At 41.1% G+C, this 18,884-nt stretch overlaps 1 protein-coding gene and 2 long non-coding RNA genes across 12 annotated transcripts in view; 2 read left to right on the forward strand and 1 right to left on the reverse strand.

Moving 5' to 3' along the window:
- Positions 1 to 3,727, reverse strand: part of LOC126926018 (neurexin-1) — a 659,019-nt gene extending 655,292 nt beyond the window's left edge. For 5 of the 10 annotated variants that reach the window (XM_050742095.1, XM_050742097.1, XM_050742094.1 and 2 more), the window contains exon 1: positions 727 to 3,724. In XM_050742095.1, coding sequence (XP_050598052.1) covers positions 727 to 1,341 — 615 coding nt within the window. In that variant the 5' untranslated portion in view covers positions 1,342 to 3,724. Of the gene's footprint in view, positions 1 to 726 lie in introns of all 10 variants that reach the window. The other 5 variants (XM_050742091.1, XM_050742090.1, XM_050742099.1 and 2 more) reach the window with 3 other exon arrangements.
- Positions 1 to 18,884, forward strand: part of LOC126926057 (uncharacterized) — a 114,182-nt gene that overhangs the window by 52,547 nt on the left and 42,751 nt on the right. The gene's annotated exons all lie outside the window — the stretch shown is intronic.
- On the forward strand, positions 3,881 to 12,424 carry LOC126926072 (uncharacterized). Its single transcript, XR_007714254.1, has 2 exons — positions 3,881 to 8,695; positions 9,172 to 12,424. It is a non-coding gene; the product is annotated as an uncharacterized LOC126926072 (long non-coding RNA).

Consider the following 18,884-nt stretch of genomic DNA (forward strand, 5'->3'; position numbering starts at 1 on the left):
AGCAAACACGCGCAAAACACGACCTGCTATTTCCATTATTACACGCGTGGTATAAAATTTGTCGTCAGAATTGGAGGATTTTACTGATCGAAACTTGGAATGTTTCTTAGCGATCACGATATTTCTTAAATCAGATGCTACTCGCCTAGCGTCATTGGCAAAATTGTAAATTTCACCTTTTTAATCTCATCACACCTAACGAAATTATTAATATTCACTTCACACAGCAATCTTTTAGATTCGATACCACGGCAACTAAGTGATTGCGGATTTTGCCATTATCACCTAATGACAAAATCCGCAATCACTTAGTTGCCAACCCAATGTATTAAAAGTCTGCATCTGTTTCGCTGTTGATGATGATACACGATGCAAGTAACTATACAAGAACGGGTATGAACAGAGCTGTTGTAGTAGGTAAAATGGTGCATAAAATAGAAGAACACTGTGGATTTTTTATAACGCCACGTTATCTTAGCTCGTTACGTAACGAATATTTATACATCGATGGTAGTTGAACGTTGGATATTGCGTGGTGCAACGATCACCCTTTGTGAATCTCACTGCTCGTTCTATTTCTACGCTACGAGAGTCGCAACTCATTCATCCCTATCGAGTCTTTCATATATCCCACGCACAAGTAAATATACGATGCGCGCTCTATTCATCGCGAACAATCGCCAAGTTCATTGTTACCTGACCCGAGATGAAGAAAGATTTATTTACCTTAGCGTCCCGGCTCTTCATCTCCTGCCTCCTGGGCACCATGTTCTCCCCGTCGGCGTACACGAGATTCCTGATGAATCCGTTGAACCTCGGCTCGAAAATCACACTGGGCAGCGCCAGCAACGTCAGTTTGCTGTTGTACCAGCTGGGCATGCCGCCCACGTAAACGTCAGAATTGCCAGCCAGTTTGCCGAACTCGAACTCCTTGCCGCGGGACGTGGAGACCGCGCTAACTCCGTCCACGGTCAACGTGGTGTTTTCGTTGCACCTGGTGATCTGCACCTTGTGCCAGTGACCGTCGCCCAGGTCGTGGCCGACGGTGACGATCTGTGCACCGCCTCCGAGATTGTATCTCAGTCTGAGCGCGCTCTCCACAAGTTTCACCTCGAAGAAGTCGTAAGTGCCGCCGTCATCGGTGTACAGCAACAGACCGTTGCCTTGCTCCGTCTTGAACTCGAACTCTAGCGTGCCGTTCAGACCGGCGTTCCATTTTCTGAACTGAGCGTAGCTGGTGGCCGAGCCCTCCAGCACGAAGGACGTGGCTACCTGGCCGAGCAACACCACCAGGAACGGCATCAGCGCGCCTGTGTTGCTGGTCACGAGCGAGGAATGCATAGTTGCAGGTCGTAGCTGTGGCAGATCGCACTGCTAAATCCTGTTCATCAGATTGTTCAACAGCACGTGTTGTTTCACTCGTACGTCAAGGACACTTGGCTGGAACTCTGACAGTCGATTAGTCTGCTCTTCTTCCCTTCGTCACATTACACCGGATAAATGCCCGCAGAGGATGATCAACAGCGGCGGCTTGACACTCGGCTACGAGCTGATCCAGCGAGCCTGATAGCTTGGATCGGTGGACGTGCAGCGTTTGATCAGCGTAGCTACTTTGTGTACTCGTTCGCTAGCCACGTTGTACCGGCTGCAGTCGCACGTGAGCACGCACGCGCGGACGGCCTCGGCTGCGTGCGTGGGTGGCGGATATGGAAAGAGAGAGTGACTGTGCACACGTCCGTGCGGAATCGCTTGGCGAGTCTTTCTCCTAGACGCTCGTTTGTTTCGCACCCTTCGCTAGGACGTGTCCCTGCGTCTGCTTTGTCCGTCTTTTATGGGATCGCGCGGCCGACGACCAGCGATTATCGACGAGCCGGAACAAACAGCAGAGATGCCGAAAGGGAATCGCCGATCAAACGAAAATCCTACGTTCCGACAAGTTCGCGAGAGAACAAGTGGAACTCTTTGAAAATTGTCGCGGTAGTTGGCCAGGCAAGTTGCTAGAGAAACGAAATGCAGCACGTTCGATTCGCTGTGCTTGGCAAACGGCAGTGCAACTGGATATGTATTCGATGTTAACGGTCTTTTACCTTGCCGATCGCAGAGTGAAATCGGACGAATGGAGAGTAGTCGACCACACGAAACACGCTTCGAACACGCTTACCACCCGATTCTTCTCTTAACGCGCGTACACACGTTCGAGCCACACTTGGATCCCCTGTAACGAACCGGATGCTGCTTTATGAGAGAGTATCACTTCACAATCACGTTATGCACAATTTGATTTTGGCGAATCTTCTGCGGCCTCTCGTACGTGTGCAAATCGACGCTAGATTGCGCTTAATGAATTCACTTTCCAGTAATCAGATGAGCGAAAGCTCGTTAGCGAGATTTTCATCTAGCGAATCGATGTGCAGTCGGTATTTTCTCACCGAGATCATGTTCACGCTGGGTATACAACTCCGCAAGTTATTGCCAGCTTGGACGATTTATTCTTTTGAGATTCTTCGTTGTATCCGCTAATTATCTCGAAAGAAACGCGATAACGTCAAGGCTAAACGGTTGTTACACCAGTTGGACGATTCTTTTCTAATTCGATACTTCTCCGAGAGCTGCTCGAATCCGATGAGAAGCTTTAATTATTTCCGTCATCGTGTCAACGTTTCCTTCTTTCTGTTTGCCTCGTCTAGTAGCGTTTCAGTCCGAGGAAAGAATTTTAATTCCAAGATAATTAACGCGACATTTGCTCGCGGGTTTGTTATTCTATCGTCGCCTCGCATCAAGGGACTCTAGCAGCGACCTAACCTAAGGCACCTCGAGGCGCCTCGTACCACGTCGCTGACACACTTTCTCCGTCTGTGCTCTCGACAGAGTCTCTTCAAGTAGCCCTCAACCTGCACTTGGTCGATTGCTGGTGTCGCCTCTCTTTCTTCTGCCACGATCGTCCTGCTATGGCGATGTCGAGTGAGTCGCAGCAATTAGTCGAGTTTGCTCAGGGTCACGAGAGATCGCACGATCGAAAGGGAATCATTCGACCTCGAAGCAACGACACCCGAGATTCCTCGAAATACCGTGCTACTTGGATACGTAGCACGACCTCGACCTCCTAACACACGTTAACACGACCACTTTCACCACGCACCCTACGCAGCATCAACAGCCAACATGTCACGACCATTGGAAAACCTCGCACACGCTCCGATTACGCGCACAACTCTCTGTGTCGCTCACTCGTCACGCAGCTTGCATCGCTCGTACAACCGTGTGCTGTTTAACGTTGTTTGTCCTCCGCACGAAGAAAACACACGGACTCGGCAAGAATCTCGCAGGAATGTAACGAGCACCGCCACGATCCAGCGCACTATGGCGCGAGTACTTTCGCCAAACCTTGCGTAGCCTCGTACGTTGCCTGCTGTTTCCACTTTGCAGACAGGTTACTCCACGTCGTCGTCCATCCAGCGTACGTTTATTTCGCGATCGATCCGGCTCTCGTGGCTCGGCGTACGCCCCATTTTTCTCATCCAACCCTGTCGAGTTCTACCGCCAGCCACACACACCGCACCTGAACGAGAGCGGCAGCTCTCTGTACAACCGCGCGCACGACTACTATCGTTGACCTAGCGTTGGTCGAGCGTGGGCCTGATGATACGTTTGGTCAGATATGTACGTGGTAAGAGCGTGAGCGCCGATTGCGGAGGTGGATCAACCCTCTCGACGGCTCCCGGCTTGATACTGGCCTAGCGAGAGGAGAACGCTCGGTCGAGACGGTCGGTCGGTTGGCCGACGACGTTGGTGCGACGCCCCCGGCACGACGCCGACGCCTCGCGCCGTTTCCACGCGCAAGCGCCCGCTTAGACGCGCAACGAACAAACGCAGCGCCGAGGACGACGAGCATCGTGAAAGCTGTAAGGCTTCAGGTTGGAAAAGGACGCTACTACGTTTTCGAAGATGCGGTGGAGAGGATTCGCCGTCGTGTAGTCTCTCTCTTCAGGCTGATACGCCAAGTAGATGGTTCATCCGTGTGGTGGTGGTGTATAGCAGCGAGATTGCTCACGACTGCCTTGGAACGCCGCGGAAAAACGCTGGCGACGAGATGCTCCCGTTGAAAAATTGCTGGGTGCAAGCAATGATCGGCAAGCGTTTGTTGCTTTGCGGATCCACTCAGCCGCTTTTCTACGTTACAACGGGTCAATGATTGCTTCCTCCCCTCTACAACCCACTACTTTTGTTTGCCATAGCATTCGCGCGATTAATTTATTTATTGATTTAGCATCGGCAGTTTGCATATTCGAAATATTTGATGAACGTTTGTAACGTTGACAGTGGGATTTCAGTTGTGTCTGTCGTAATAACATTTCCACATGCTTGAAACGTATTTTATCATCATTTTATTCGGATAATCAGGCTTCTAAAATTATGATAAAATACGTTTTAAGGGTCCATCGGTGTTCATGAATCAAAACAAATTCGCCGGATACGTTTTGATAATGCGACGCCGTACGTGCATTTAGGTTTAATTAATTAGTTAATCGATTGAAAGTTTAATTAAATTCCACGATATCCGGCGATTTACATCCCCGTAGTGTTCGTGTTAAAATTTCGAAAACGGATGAATTTATGGCCAAGTTCGAAGGATAATACGAGACTTGGGTCAAACAGCACCCGGATGATCGGAACTCCATTGAAATTTGGAATCTCGGATTATGAGAAAAGCTGTTTGATAGGGGAAAATAGGATAACGCGAAATTATTATTTATTATTCCCATATTTTCAAATAAGGAGGATAGTATGTACAACGTGTAATACGTACAATAATTGTCAGTGGAAGCCATGACCGAAATCGAATCGTCCTTGAAGCGAGAAATAGTTGAATAGTTATGGCCTCATAGAACCATTGGAGATCGGCTGAAAGAAATGGCGGATATTAAATTTTACGATGAACTGTTCCAATAGAGAACATTTGTTCGTAAAATGGTGTGAGAGAAAAACAATGTCGTGTAACTACGATGAATCATTGAACGCAATCGAACGAGCTCGCATTAGCGTGACATAAGCCCCATACTCAAATTTTAAAACGCGTAATGACTATTTGAAACACTCGAAACTGGGTTAAAAGCACCTTTTTAACGTGCATAACATTTTTAGAGTGAAAATGGGATCTGTAAAAAATGATGACCGTAAATAATAACAGTTACATAGGAGTTTCGCTGTTATTCAATTCACGTCTTTCCATTTCCACGTGTATTTACGTAAATAAAATAAAACCAGCCATAAAACAGAACGGGAAATTCGAAAATGTCACCTAAGTCCTTTCAACTACATTTAAATTACATTTGGCAATCTCTTTGATTAATTACGATCGGGTGATTAGCACGTGGAAAATTTGGTACAGGAAATGTAATTGTAAAATATATAAGAATGGTTATTATTTATCACGATACTCGTAACAAGGTGGAGCAAGTAAATAATTGGAAAAAAAGAAATATCCCTCTTGGTAGAAGGTAGACAAAATATTTGCAAGCTCTGAGCTTTCTCGAAATGATAAAAATACTGGATTATTGCGCGAACAATGTCAGAATAAGTTTACGTAAGTCGTGTACAATACGTATAAAGAATTCCAAATTTCTGAGCGCGTCTCCGGTGAACCTTAAAACCTGCTCTCGTTTTATTGCATCTGCTGTGTGCTCTAAACATCTCGTGTATTGATATCGAGTGTGTCTCGAATTCTTTGCTACAAAAAATCTTGCAACGTGAACATAAAACTGGAATAAAAGAAAGCAAGTGGTTCGTAAATGCGAGATCGACGATCCAATCATTCCAAGGGCATCCAAAGTTCTGTAGATGTTCGTCCTTTTAGAACAATATCACAGAAACAATTAAAACAATTGCCTCGTTGAAATTCCACTATTCCATCGCTGTATAAAACAGCTGGATTTGTTGTTCAATAAAATGGAATATAATTCTGCCACTTCCGGTCAAATTAGAAATTTACAGGACCCTAACATTTACGTTTAACACAAACGCTTACAGGACTTTCGCTTGAAACACGAGATCAAACGAAACGTATTGGTAACTAAGTGATTGCGGATTTTGTCAGTACCACCTACTGGAAAAATCCGCAACCACTAAGTTGCCAAGTCGGTAGATCCCTCGAAGCAACGATCAGCAAATAAATATTTTCTCCTTAATAAATCCGGGACAGGAAATATTTAATCGACCTGTCGGCCATCGCCGTCCATAAATCAGCCTATTACGAGCCACGAATCGAGGAGACCAATAAACCGGTAGCAAGGGTTCCGTAGCGCGATCGATTCATCGGACAAATGCGCGAATTCAATTAATTGCCGCAAGGCAAGCAGCGAGATAAACGACGACGAATCCGCGTAGAGAGGCGCCGGTGAAAACCACCGAGCCACAATGCGCTGAAACGAAGTGGAAAAGCGCGGCGGGGGTTGCAGCGTGAGGCGCGAGAAGACGCTACGACGATGGAAGAGGGCGAGAGGATAAGAACGAGCAACGTGGACCAAGTGTCCGAATAAGAGTGGCTAGACAGAGGGGAAAAGGGCGCACAGACGGCGTACAAAGGCGGTTGCAGGCGAATAGAAGGATGGTAGGTGTCTGGCAAAAGGTGGAAACACCGACGGGCCAACCAGCAGCGGCAACACAGCGACCCGGCAATGCTGAGAAAGCATGGCACAAGCCCGTGAAAGGCAGCGATCCGCGAGAACGATACAACACGAACATCCAAGATGGCTAACGTCTTTCTTTTCCTTCGTCTTCCCCTGCGCTTCGTCTTCCCTCGCCCCTTTCCCTCTTCGGTCTTTTATGGCCGAGGGAGGAGCGGATCGACGCTGAAGAGAGGATTGAGTGTCGAGCGGAGTGTATTTGCCGAGATATCGTTGACGCTGGTCGTCGAGGATCAAGTGTCAATTAGAGGACTTTCACGTTAATTAGGAGAGGCGTCGCGTCGCGGCGTCGTTTGACAGGTCTGCCGGTTTTTCGCGCAACAAAGGAATTTTTCATCGACATCCAGGTAAGGTGAGATTTGTGAGATGATTGTCAAAGAACAGGGCTGTTTGGAAACGGTGGTTTGTGTGCCGGTGTCGTACGAAATATCATGGGAATAGCAATAATCATTTCGAGCATGTTACTTGAGATTATGCGCGTGATACGAGACAAATTCCCGTGCAACATGGTTCCCCATAACGCGAATTCATATAGCGCGTAACGTATTAAGCCGCGTTACACGGCAGTCTGCTGCGAACTATCGAAGCTTAACGTTCTATCGAATTAAGCGTGAAACGTAACGGCATAGTTGCTCCTCCACTTTTGACCTGCGTTTATGCGAAACGTCTTCCTTTTATTTTACGACACGTTTACTCGCCAACGGTATTAAACGGTTCGCTAAAACGTGCTACAAATTATTAATAATTCCGCGCGAACTCTAAAGGCTGCTCCGTAAACAGCTGTCTCTCGATTCTCCGTGCAGTTTCAGCCAAGCTTCTCCCAATAGACTAACCAGCATCAACTATCTTCAGCGGCTTTCAACTATCTTCAACGGACTATCGCCGACTTTAACAGGCTTTAACAAACTCTAACCGAGTTTCATCGACTAACTTCCTCTTCAGCGCGCGTTGCACTTTTGATCCATTACGCGCGCATCCTGCAGTCCTATCGTCTACCTTTCAACTAAAAATCTACTCCACGCTGGCAGAATTCGTTAACCTATGCCGTGTCACCGGGACAATTATGAATTTTTCGCGAAACTTTAAAAGCTAAGCGGCAAAGTTACCGCCGAGTATTTAATTTAAAAAAAAAAGCTATAATTGCTGGGATTGCTTTGAATTCTTGCCACTTTGACCTGCTTTTACACCTGGTTTACTCGAACCAAGGAAAGTTTCATCTCCGCTAATTATATACACGTGTATATGTACGTATATATCGTGTATATATAGCGTGGGCCATCAATGAACCACGCGATACTCTCGCTTATTTCGTTCTTTTCTAAACAGTCATAGTTAGGGTTGGAACTTCCAAGAACTTTCCTCTTTCTCGCGGTGAAGTTTCTTCGTTCAGCAGGAGTATGGGTTATACGCGTCGCTGTTCGCTTATTCACGCATAATTACGTCGCTGCTTTCCACCAGAGACCGCGGCGGATCGTTTCGAACGCGTTCGAATATTTATACCGTCAGCACTGAACCAGGTTATCGGGGACTAAAAGTTTCCCAAATAAAAATCTATGGGCGAAAGTTTGACCCGGTTTCTGTTTCTTTTTGCACGCCAGCGTAAAAACGATTTACACTTCGCTTAAATTTCAATACAGGAAACTTGAAAAGCTTGCGTGCGACGTGCAGTGGCTCGTCAAAGTGTCGGTACAATTATCATGGAATAGCTAGACGTATACAGTCGGTGGAAAACGTATGCGTTCGAGAACCTAGTTTTAACAAAATTAAATTGCGAAATTTCATTCATTAAGAGAATTTTAACAAACTAGAAATATATACGTATTCTTACGAGCGTACGGAATAATTTTTCAAGAATTGATCTGATTTCAACGATTAATTTTACTTTTAAGAAAAGAATGCAATATCTGCTTCTCTTTTGAAGATATTAACCAGTTGACTGTTTTTGACGATGTTCGTTACGGAGAAATGGCAATATCTTGTGTTACGACGAGTATACTCGTCGTGCGCAGAAAGTAGTTACAATTTCCTGTTCTAATTGCAATTTAGTAATTGTAGTAAATTGCAATAATAAAACCAAAAAATGAGACAATTCATTTAATTACAACTTAATCCTGTATTATAACAGCCACACGTACTTTCCGTCTGACGAGTATACTCGTCATGCGTAAAAAGTACTTACAATTTCCTGTTCTAATTGCAATTTAGTAATTGTAGTAAATTGCAATAATAAAACCAAAAAATGAGACAATTCATTTAATTACAACTTAATCCTGTATTATAACAGCCACACGTACTTTCCGTCTGACGAGTATACTCGTCATGCGTAAAAAGTACTTACAATTTCCTGTTCTAATTGCAATTTAGTAATTGTAGTAAATTGCAATAATAAAACTAAAAAATGAGACAATTCATTTAATTAAAACTTAGTTCTATATTATAGCAGACATTCGTACTCTCTGCCTGCCGAGTATACTCGTCATGCGTAAAGGTAGTTACAATTTGCTGTTTCAATTACAATTTAGTAATTGCAATAAATTGCAGTGATAAAACCAAAAAATAAGACATTCATTTAATTACAACTTAATTCTATATTATAACATCCACACATACTTTCCGTCCGACGAGTATACTCGTCATCGCTCACGCTTTGCAACACGTTTTAGCTACGCACTTCTCAAAGAGGTCGCAACAGGCAATTGGTCAATAGACGTCTATCAAATGATAAAAATATATGCGTCCTAAGCATTGCTTCATAGAATAAAATCTGTATATACATCACACGTGGTATCTTGAAACGTCATTAATACTGCGATGAGCCAGCAACGTCATGATTGTATTCGAAATCAGATTTGTATATAGTACTGTAGCACGGATACTGTAGTACAGCACCGTAGTACTATCTGGCATAGACCGATAGACACATCGGCGCTGTAATCTGACACGGTCGTCATGATCGAATTTGAAACCAATGCTAAAACGTATCCAGAAGTTACAAGATATTTGCTGTATGTTTCATACGATCTAAGCAACTATCGTAAACGTTAGAACTGATCCTACAGAACGTTGATGCAACGAACAGTCGACTATTTAAACACTTTAACAATCTCTGCGAAACACGTACTCGTTGTGCTCCAATATTTTGTAGATTTTACGTGCAACATGGATTTTCAGATTTCTGTCAAGCTTTCGGCGATTTAATCGAACCTCGTTACAGAGTCAATGAAATTTCACAATGTTCCATGCTCTTCATATATATTCATAAAAGGTTTGTATAAATGTTTGTACACGGTTCGTATGAGGATCAAACTTAAGGAAACTTCGTTGTCTTTCGATATGGCAAAGAAACTTCTGTACTGCCACGCAGTTGTGTAACAGCAGGATTGTTTGCGGTCCGTACAGCCAATTCACGCGAACTTTCCACCCCAAGACCGAATTTCGTTATCTAAATGGCTTCCGGCAACTTGTACGTCGCCTCCAAATTAAGGTATCGCATATTTGTTACGTTTAACTATTAATTGCGGGATTAATTGGGTCAGATTATATTGTTTTCCTAGAGGACATGTTTAACGTGCGACTCGTCCATGTGACACAGATACGCATACAGCTTCTCAAGTGTTATGGTAGATATAGTAATTGATAAATGTAAGAATATTAAATGCTATATTATTATATTGGATTGGCAACTAAGTGATTACGGGTTTTGTCATTGCCTAATGACAAGAGCCGCAATCACTTAGTTACCAAGCCAATATATCTTTATGCGGATATTATATATCATTTTTTTTTCAAACGAAGAAATTCAATACAGCAATGTACATTTTATGATCGCTGGATACTGATCTTTCAGTGATTTATGCATCGAATTACATGCACATACAGAAATTATGCCAGTTATATCTTCCAATTTATCTGCGTACGTCGCGATATTGTAACACGGTTGTCTCGTTGCAAAGAAATATTCCACATTTATTATTAGTTAAATCGAGCGTTATTTGTTTATTAAAGTTACTTGTATATAGAGAATTATGCATAAAAGTTTGTAATTTAGCTTAATATTGTTATATGCGGGTGTCCTGGATTAGAATGTTCTAAAACAGCGTTTTTTGTGATTTTTTTTTTAGAAGGCAAAGAAAGAAATGAAGTTACTGAATTTTGACGTATGGTTTTATATATATTTAACGAATGCAAAAATATTTTTTTTTTAAAGTAAAAAAGAAAATTGTAACAGATTTCCAAACCTAATTCATGGACGTCGTGTAGCTGCGCCTCGTAATTCTTGACTGAAACAAAAGACCAAAAAAGATGAAATTGTTATATATTTTTCCTCTGGGTGAACTAAACAACGGCAGAAAAAAATGTGAAATTAAAAATTTTGCCGTTTAAAAGAAGAGAAAATAAACTTTAAGATATTATGACAATTATTTAAATAAACTTCTTTCTGCCTCTGTTTAGTTCACTTAGAAGAAAAATGTATATTAATTTAATCCTTTTTTGGTTCTTTGCTTCAGTCAAGAATTACGAGATGAATCTTTCTCGCTGATTGAAGACTGCAGCGACAAGGCGCCCATGAAATAGGCTTAGAAATCTGTTAGAATTTCCTTTTTTTACTTTAAAAAAAATATTTTTCTATTCGTTAAATATATATATATATGTCGGAGATAAAAGAATACTGGAACCTTCCCTTCGGAACTTTGGGAAGACCCCTGGTATTGTAATTTAGATTTCACCATAGCCGAATTAAGAAACTGTTGTCATTCGATTCGACTGTACTTATTTGAGATTTATGATAGTGAACTCGGGCTCGAGGCGACAACCAGTCGCCGAACGTAGTCGCGGTCAAGGGATGAACGTTTTGTCTAACAAAGGCATGAAGTAACTCTATAGCTCTCCTTAAAAGAAATCCTTAGGACGGGGCACGACGGTAAGCATTTCAACGATTTCTGTCCCGTGGCTCGCCACACGCAGACTCTATTCTTTGAGTAAGATGATTACCAGATGTCGACGCGTCTCCACAGTACATGTTCAGCTAGCCCGAGGACCCGCTATAAATCTTAAGATCTGTTTAACTAAAGTCCTTCAAACCGACAAACAGTCCTCGTCCCAACTACGAGAAAATAGGAGAAATCTATTTTTCTCACCAACGACGCTTCCTCTTCTCGAACTTTCTCTTAAGGACGGCTAGCACCCTTCCCTAACCACCAACATGGAAATTGACCAATTAACAGTAACGCCAATTTCCCTTACTTTCCGAATGAAGGCTTTTCTCCACGAATCCGATGATTTCGTGCCCTTAGGCACACCCGTCATAGTTTTCCTCGACAGCGTTACCGTGATGGAGAACCTCTCTCCGGTACGATCTCAAAGACGATTCAAGTAACTCTCAGATACGTAGTGATTGCCTCGTGCATTAACATTGAGTACAACTTAGACGCTGAAGAAAAGTAGAGTTCGTCATCCCCTTGACCGCGGATTCGTTAGTGAGCCTAGGATCATTGTCATTAGCTTCTCGAGTATCTAATTATCGCGATTACTTGTCCAATTCCATCATAGTCATATTTGCACTAGTAAATATCTCCTCTATTGCATAATGATCACGTCTAGCGCCAATAGGGATTCGTTTCACGCCCTCAACCCTAACTCAAATCTTAACGCCAACCCGACATATATATATAACCATACCTAAAAATTCAATAACTTCATTTCTTTCTTTTCTTAAAAAAAAAAAAAAAAAAAAAAAAGAAAATCACAAAAGGACGCTGTTTTAGAGCATCTTAATTCAGGACACCTCCTTAAGTTACTTGAAATTTTTTCACGTCTCTTCGTCGTTGTGTATATAATATACATATACAGTGGAACGTGGGTAATTCGAACCTGTATAATTCGAAAACCTCTATGAGACTAGAATTTCGTTCATTCGGTTGCGCTTGGTTGTGAAAACCGCTGTAAGCCGAGATATAAGCTCCCTCTGACTCGAATTATTTTCTCCGCGTTTTCATCCGTTATTTTACCTCTGCAACTCGAATCGAGGCAAGTCCAAGTTCACATCTACACGGTGCTCTAAAAATCAGCCGTTTTCAAGCATTCGCGATAGCTCTCTTCGGAGAGAAAAATGTTTTCATCAAAAGTCTGCCAGTTTTCATATATACACGAAGAAAGCTACGTATATGTGCATGCTGTCTTTTGTCCTTGTTTCTCTATCACACAAACTGATTGCTTTTCGTCGGTGAAGCCACACGCGTGTACGTAGAATTTCCATCTTTACGTTTTCGAATATCTGGCTTGGCAACTAAGCGATTGCGGCCTTTGTCATTAGATGATAATGACAAAACCCGCAACCACTTAGTTGCCAAGCCAATAGACACCGAAAAAGCCAACCGGCGTGTAAAGCCTCCGCAAGTCGAATTTCCGTTGTTTCATCGAAGCTCTGTTATTCGAAAACCTGAACCTGCGTAACTCGCAGACTGAAGAAACTCTTGCCTGAAGATCGCAGATTTACAGAAGAACCTAACGCTTAACCTAACGTTGTTCGTAGCTGGAAAACCGCTATACTTCGACTACATCGCAGGAAGAAAAGGTTGGCGAACGAAGCGCTGAGAGATAAAAATCGTGGAAATAAAATGGAAATCATCTCGATAAGGATGGAACAGCTTCTCTTATTTTCATTCTCTTCGCAATCTCTGTCTTCTTTCTTATTTGCCCTTATACATTTGTATCCGGCGTAGACAAACCTTCTCTTATTTCTGTAATGCGAAAATCGCATTTTGATGAGTCGTTGGCAAGTTTAATTAGCTCGAACGAGAAGGGCGTCACCCATATTTGGCCCCCATGAAGCATACCCGTCACATAGGTATGGGTGACATGGCGACCAACGTGTCAATTAACTCGAACAAGAAGGGCATCACCCATATTTGGTCCCCATGGAAACATACCCGTCACACAGATATGGGTGACGCAGCGACCAACTTAAAACGTTAAAGACGCCATGAATCGCGTGTAACAGATTGCCTCGTAAAATCAGGGAGCATCTGTTTTACGTAAAACGTGGCCGAGGAAACGCTAAGCCCTGCGAACGAAGAAAATAAGGTTGTGCTGTATCAAAGGGCAGATGAAATGGGGAAAAAGTAATCCCTTAGGGTTGGAAGTTGACAAAAGAGGGCGTAAAGAGAATAGACGGACGCGACCAAAGACGAAAGGGGAAGAAAGTGACAGAGCAAAACGACGAGTATCATTCAATCTTGCCGAATGAATCCACTTTGCACGCGCGCGTTCCATTTACATTTGAATGATGGAGAATGCTGGGAAATAAGCAAACCGGGTCCTCCGCTGCAGCTGAAACGCTTACGTTTACTTGCTTCGACCGGTTGATCCCCTGGAATTTTACATTTCCCCTGTAACGAAGATTCCCAAGGAGAAACAATCGCAGCAATCGAACTTGCGTTTAAATCAAGATCGACCACCGAGGCAATTTTCTTCGAACGCGATTGCTTCAAGTTGAAAGTATCTCGAATTTCTAAATTGCTCGGAGCAGGGAGAACGCGAGTCAGAGGCAAGTAGAGCCAACCGTGCAACAACATTTCGCTTTCCGAATTTCCTTTCTGAGCAATCGATCGCAACAAGGACAGATTATTCAATTAAATTGCAATTTTAGCGGAGGCTAAAACACCTTCGTAAGTTTGACGATGTTTGCAACAGTCGCAGGCTAAGACGAGATAAATCGGACGAACAAACAGATATAAATAATTATTATGAAAAAGCTGTACACAAGCAATAGCCAACCGGATAAAACGTTTCCTATATCCGTCGAACAATCTAAAGTTTCGATCGCGATCCAAGTAATAACCGATTAACCGATTGGTCTGGATTTCTGGAACATCGGATAGCGTTCGTGGAGCGCGTTTACGAGGCAAGCGGTGAAGATGTTGAAAAGAGCGGAAGAAAAGCGGCGTGTTCGCCGGCAGTTAAGTTCGCGAAAGTTCAATCCATGGATGATGCACGATGAACTCGTCGAGCTGACCTCGTATCGGCAAAAGACCAGTTCTGAATTTCCAACTTGGCTCTCTTAAACGTTGTTGCCGTGTATTCGTGCGACCCGAGTTCCTATCTCGAATAGAGTCGGGCTACTCGAGCGTTTTGACCCATAAAGCGGTGGATCGAATTAAATAAAAACAAGCAGAATATCCGCATTGAATTGGTAAATGCATTACGATATATTTACACGATTTTCATCATAACATTTCCAGCGTTTATTTTACAAATGGCGCGAGTCGAATTTTTGTGAGAAAATTCAGAAGACGAGAAGTTTCCATGTACTTTGGCGCTAGCTTTTTATTTATCAGTCAGCTGCTGATAATATGCGAATATATGATATACAATAACATAGTAATGATAAGATAGTCAGCTAGTAATTTTGCAGAATCTACAGATTTTTTTGGGGTCTATGTACGTCTATCTACGTCTATCTATGGGGTCTATCTACTTTCTATGAGAAGGCAGAGTATCGGTAGAATATTTGATAATTTTGAAGAGATCGTTTCATGGACGTGGGTCAAGATGAAAATTAATTAACCGAAAGGAGAAAATGGTGTAGCATCGATGCTGTTGACTTCTACTTGGTCACGGACACTGTCGCCTGTAGTAATTATAATTATAAAGTCCACCGTGGCCCGTGTTGGCGTGTAATTAACCTACAACAGACGACGCCATTTACTTGAAATGGAAGAAATTTAAATACCAATAACCGAGCCAAGAGGAGGAGGGTGTCTTAGGAAGCGAGCGGAGTGGCGGCAACCACTTGAGAATCCTCGAGCAATCTAGCGAGAGAACCAGATGCTACGGAAAGCTTTATCAAGCCCAACTTGCGAATATCATGTTTGAGACTAGACACTTTATTTTCATTACACATATATATATATTTTTTATTCCTCATTTTTTACAACTCTTTGCAAGCATACATACATTTTATAATCTAAATGAAATTGGTGGATTATTTTCTTGTATATAAGAAAATAATTATGTGTAAGATATGTATAGTTATTATATGTAATAATTTTCTTATATATATATATATAATAATTATATATAATAATTTTTGTATGTATAAGGCTTTTAAAGAAAGAATCTATCAGTTTCATTTAGAGTTTACAATGAGGCTGAAACGTTTAACCAATAGAGGTTTGTTGTATCTTTTGCATTTTGTAATTTTCTCATTTATAATTAATATGCTCGCGAATGTCATGTTTGAGTCTAGACACATTATTTTCATTATACATTTATATTTTTTTATTCTTCAATTTTTATAACTCCTCGAAAGCATCCATTTTATAATTTATAATTGAAATGAAATTGATGGATTATTTTCTTGTATATAAGAAAACAATTATGTGTAAGATATATGTAATAATTTTCTTATATGTAAGAAAAATAAGAAAAACTAGTGTTATATATAATGTTATATGTTATACACACATATGTTTTTTCTTTTTCCTCAATTCTTTTTTTAAAAGCTATCTATCTATATATATAATAATTTTCTTATGTATAATAAAAATAAGAAAGAACAAAATAATATAAATAAGGCGTTTAAGGAAAGAATCTATCAGTTTCATTTAGAGTTTACAATGAGGCTGAAATAATTGCCAGCAGAGGTAGAAAATGTTTAACCAACAGAGGTTCGTTGTATCTTTTGCAATTTTGTAATTTTGTAATTTCCTCGTTTATAATTAATATACTGCGAGCGTTTGTGTATTTATGGGAAATTCGGAAGTGCAAAAAGAAAAAGAAAAACGGACATAATACGAAGATATCCAAACAATGGGGTACGCGATGATTGTTATTGTATATTTAACATTTGACTGATACGATGACAAATCGAATGTTCAGTTACATCCGCGGCGCTTGGAACGTGAAACACCGGGTCTGTGAGCCTGTCAATCTTTCCCTTTGACATTTTGAAATGAGCAGAGACGACAATCGGGCGAAACAGAAGTACGCAGCTGTAAAAGGAGGAGAAAATAAGGTGGAGATGTGGTTGGACGATAAAACTGATACAGCTGTGTCTGCAAAATCGAACATGTACGATATATTTAATATAAATTGTACGTTAAATTGGACGAAAATTATGCGCTGCAGGACAAATTGTTCGGGTTAAAAAGGAATCAGCAAATGAAGTGGTTGTTTTCAACGATGTTGCATTATGGTTTAAAGCAAATTTAGTATATGTAACAATTATTAAAAATATCAGTCTTTCATACGGAACATTTAACGCTGTGCGCATAGGTTGTCGTAATCTATGGAATTGTACGAGGATGGCGATACGAAGATTTATTATACGTAGAATTATAAATAATGTAGCGAGCTCGGAGCCAATATTTCGCGTTTCATTATGCGCAGCGTACGGTACTTGGCGCGGATCATTTTATTATGTGCGTTGCACGAAACATTTTAAAATTTCATCGCCACTGCAATGAAACGCGACTATCGGGATTACATTGATAATTGAAACGAGTCTGCAAATTTATACGGAAGCTGTGATATTGAAATAACGATACAATAAAGATTCCTTATTTTAACGTCGCTTTGTGTGTCTAAAAAAAAAAAAAGAAAAAAGAAGAGAAAGATAATTTTTAGACAAAACAGCCAAAACTAGGAAACTGGTAAAAGTCTGATCCAAAGACGTAATTGAAGAGTGCTTGAAGAGAAAACTGTAAGCTTTTGCAGAAACAAGCTTTTCCAGAGCAAAAGAAACCTTATGCATCAGTGTAATCTAAATTCGTGAAAAAGAAAAACCTGTCTGTATGTGGCATTCCTCGGTTGTAAAGAAAACTCAATGTTCCATTCGTTTAGACAGATTGCAAGGACAAGAGCAAGAAAACGTTTAACTAATCTTTCTTGGTATTTATTTTTTTTTCCCTATAGAAACGACGTTGCGAGACCATTTTTCAATTATTATCAATAACACTTTCTTAATTGCACTTTTACTCAAATTTTCAATTCTGGCGCCTGCGGTGTTTTCCGCAATTTAATGCCGCAAATTTTGTGGCGATGCACGTACTTATTTGCATAATTATCAAAACATTTTGAAACTTACATGGAACATCAAACAGAAGAAGAATTTTAACGCGCGATTAATTTACAACGTACAATTTACAGCGAACGTTAAAACTGCTTCTCTGTAAAAATGGAAGACCTAACTTATCCTTCCCTTCCGCTGTGCTCGTGCAATTCAGCCAATACCGCGATAAATGTAGCTTTCAAAGGCGGAACACTTATATCGCGTCTGACCTATAAGCCACTCGTACTACTGATAACCGACACAAAAGAAGATCGTTGAACGCCAAAAGCGTTATTACAGCTACGATATATATATATATATATATATATATGTCGAGTTATCATTGGGGTTAGGGGCGTTTAACGAATCTTCATTTGGATTAGCCATTGTTGCTGTACAATATAGATGATAGTTAACACTAAAACCACTGATAGTTAACACGAAGCTATTTCTACCAAAACCAGTGAAAATGACTGGTCTTTAAAAAATACGTAATTATAGAATATTTTTATATTTATCGATTTATCACTTTCTTACAGAAGCAATTCTATGTTATGTAGTACATTTTTGATATTATTGATTCAGCTGGGATCATCGTCCCTAAACGAGGGTTGGCACATTTATAAAATTGTAGAACCAGTCGTTTTGACTGCTGTGGTATTTCTAGTGTCAGCATCTAGCGATCCAGCGATCGATCCGGAATTGTCCTGATAACTGATATCGTCATATCGAACGATACACGGTAGAAATTTGAAAAACGTGTGGCAAGTTGTAGAAAACGAGGAAACTGGTTAATTGGGGTTCGATGAACAGATTGCAGGACTCCTGTACACTTTGACAGGTACCAGTCATTTTCACTGTTATTGATATAAGTGGCCTGATACAAAATTATTTTCAGTTTGAATACATGAAAAACAAAATAAAATTCATTATATTATTCTTTTATTTATCATTATAAAAGTCATTAAATCATTGCGGAAGGAAATATAACACGATGTAGGAATTTTAAAATAAAATTGTAGAACCAGTCAATTTGACTGCTGTGGTAGTTCTAGTGTTAATGGTACAAATGTATTTATTACAAAATTTGACAAATAACCATGGCGATTAGGTACTCGAGATACTAATGACGATAATGCACTTTCTTCCAA

This window comes from Bombus affinis, chromosome 17 (genome assembly GCF_024516045.1).
Source record: "Bombus affinis isolate iyBomAffi1 chromosome 17, iyBomAffi1.2, whole genome shotgun sequence".
In the NCBI taxonomy this organism is placed as follows: domain Eukaryota; kingdom Metazoa; phylum Arthropoda; class Insecta; order Hymenoptera; family Apidae; genus Bombus; species Bombus affinis.